The following is a 2,370-nucleotide window of genomic DNA, read 5'->3' on the forward strand; positions in this document are numbered from 1 at the left end:
CAGACAGAGAGAGACAGAGAGACAGAAAGCAAGAAATCACCCCCCCCCCAGGGGGTATGGCCACGCTGCAATCCCTTTTCCCCCATTCTCCTCTTGGGATCTTGGACACGCACAGACATGCACCCGGCGTGAGTTTAAGCCGTTGGGTCTGGGACTTGAACTGTGGTTGGCTACATGGGAGTCCAGCGACATAGCCATTATGCCAACTGCTTGTCCTTATACCCTGTAGTTTTTTTATTTGTGTGTGTGTGTGTGTGTGGGGGGGTGGTTGTTGTTTGTCTTAGTATGTAACCTTTAGTGAGAATATATTTTATTTATTTTTTTTAAAGGTTTTTGCCTATAAAACCCTTTTTTAAAAAATTTTTTTTAGGATGTGCTCAGCAGACAGAAGGAAAGTGAGGAATCACCCTGTGGAAGGGACAGCCACACTGCAATCCCTTTTCTTGTGTCCTCTTAGGATTTTGGGCATGCACACACATATCCCCAGTGTGATTTATTCTTTACTTTTTTAAAGACAGATTTTTGGTATAGGATGCTTGTGCTTGGAAGGACAGAGAGAAAGTGAGAAATCATGACCAGGGTGGATGGCCATGCCTCAGTCCCTTCTCTTCCTTTCTCCTCAGGATTTTGGGCACACAGGCACTTGTGCCCAGTGTGAGTTTCAAGCCTCCAGGTCTGGGACTCAAACTCTGGTCGGCCACTATGTCATCTGCTTGTCCCCTGGTGTGATTTTTCAAGCCAGAGGATCCTCAACTCGAACTATGATTAGCCATGTGGGAATCTAGCACCTTATCTACCATACTACCTGCTGGCCTTAGAATGTTTTTTTTTTAATAGTTTTTCTTATAGTGTGTGCACTTGCTGGAGAGAGACTATGTGCGTGTGTGTGTGTGTGTGAGAGAGAGAACTCCCCAAACCCCACACCAGGGAAATTGCTGAGCTGCAGTCCCTTCTCCTCCATTCTCCTCTTGGATTTTGGGTATGTACACATACACGCCCTGCTTGATTTCTATGTCCCTGGGTCTGGGATTTGAACTGCTGGATTGGCCATGTGAGATCCAGTTACTTTAACCTACATTCCTCTTGCAGGCCTGTGTTAGACTACCATCTGTGTGTTTAAAGCACTTAGTATAATATAGCCATGTTTATAGCATTTTTCATGCTTTAGGTTTTTTTTTTTTTTTTCCTTCTTTTTTTTTTTTGGGGGGGTTTTTTCTATAGGATGCGTGCTCTCAAGAGTGTCAGAGAGACAGAAAGCGAGAAATCATTCCCCAGGGGGGATGACCACCCACAATCCCTTCTTCTCCATTCTCTTGGGATCTTGGGCACACAGGCGCATGCACCTGGCGTGAGTTTAAACCACCAGGTCTGAGATTCAAACCATAGTCAACTACATGGGAGTCCAGCAACATAACTATTACGCTAAATGCTGGTCCCAGTGTGGTTTAATTTTTGCCTATTGGGATCAGCAGTGGGCATAATGGCTATGTCATTGGATTTCTATGTAGTCTACTGCAGTTCGAGTCCTGGACCCAGTGGCTTAAACTCATGCTGGGTGCATGTGCATGCGTGCCCAAGATCCTGAGAAGAGAATGGAAGAGAAGAGATTGCGGCCTGGCCATCCCCCCAGGGGGTGATTTCTCGCTTTCTGTCTCTCTCTCTATGTCTTTCTGGTGAGCACATGTGCCCTTTGGGAAAAAAATATCTCCCCCCCCCAAAAAAATTATATTTTTGCCTATTAAATTTTATTTTGTTTTTCGGTTGATTTGATAAAGAGCGGTCTTGGTGAAACTGGAATGATTATCCTGCAGTTGTTTTTGTCATTGTTTTGGGATCTGGGAAAAAATATTTGGATTACAAACAGAATTGTTTAACAGCAAAAGTGACCTTTCTATTTTTACCCTTTTCCAGAGCATTCTGCTAAGTGATGAGTCCAGTGAGGCAGAATCTCAGAGTGATGATGAAGATGATGATGATGATGAAGAACTCAATCTTAGCAGAGAAGAACTTCACAACATGCTTCGACTACACAAGTATAAGAAACTTCACCAGAATAAGTATAGTAAAGACAAGGAGGTGAGAGTTTCAGGAGACACCTTAGCCCTTTATTCTGTGCATTCATCCACAGGTTTATGGTCACTAAAGAACATCTTTTTTTTTTTTCTCCTAATGGGTGTGTATATTAGCCAGAGAGAGAGACAGAGAGGTAGAGAAAGCATCCCCCGGGGACATGGCCCTATTGCAGTCCCTTCTGTCTCTCTCTCTCCTTTGGGGACTCTGGGCATGCATGCACACACTCCTCTGTGCTTCCCAAGCCATCAGTTTCAGGACCCAAACTGCGTTCAGCTCTGCGAATCTGGCTGCCTCCAC

At 44.5% G+C, this 2,370-nt stretch overlaps 1 protein-coding gene across 1 annotated transcript in view; it reads left to right on the forward strand.

Moving 5' to 3' along the window:
- The window catches only part of INO80 (INO80 complex ATPase subunit), a gene marked incomplete in the record, with an annotated part of 129,629 nt that overhangs the window by 5,194 nt on the left and 122,065 nt on the right, over window positions 1–2,370 (forward strand). The window contains 1 exon segment of the mRNA XM_027775821.1: window positions 1,912–2,076. Coding sequence (XP_027631622.1) covers window positions 1,912–2,076 — 165 coding nt within the window.

Source organism: Tupaia chinensis, unplaced genomic scaffold, assembly GCF_000334495.1.
Source record: "Tupaia chinensis unplaced genomic scaffold, TupChi_1.0 Scaffold000605_1, whole genome shotgun sequence".
In the NCBI taxonomy this organism is placed as follows: domain Eukaryota; kingdom Metazoa; phylum Chordata; class Mammalia; order Scandentia; family Tupaiidae; genus Tupaia; species Tupaia belangeri.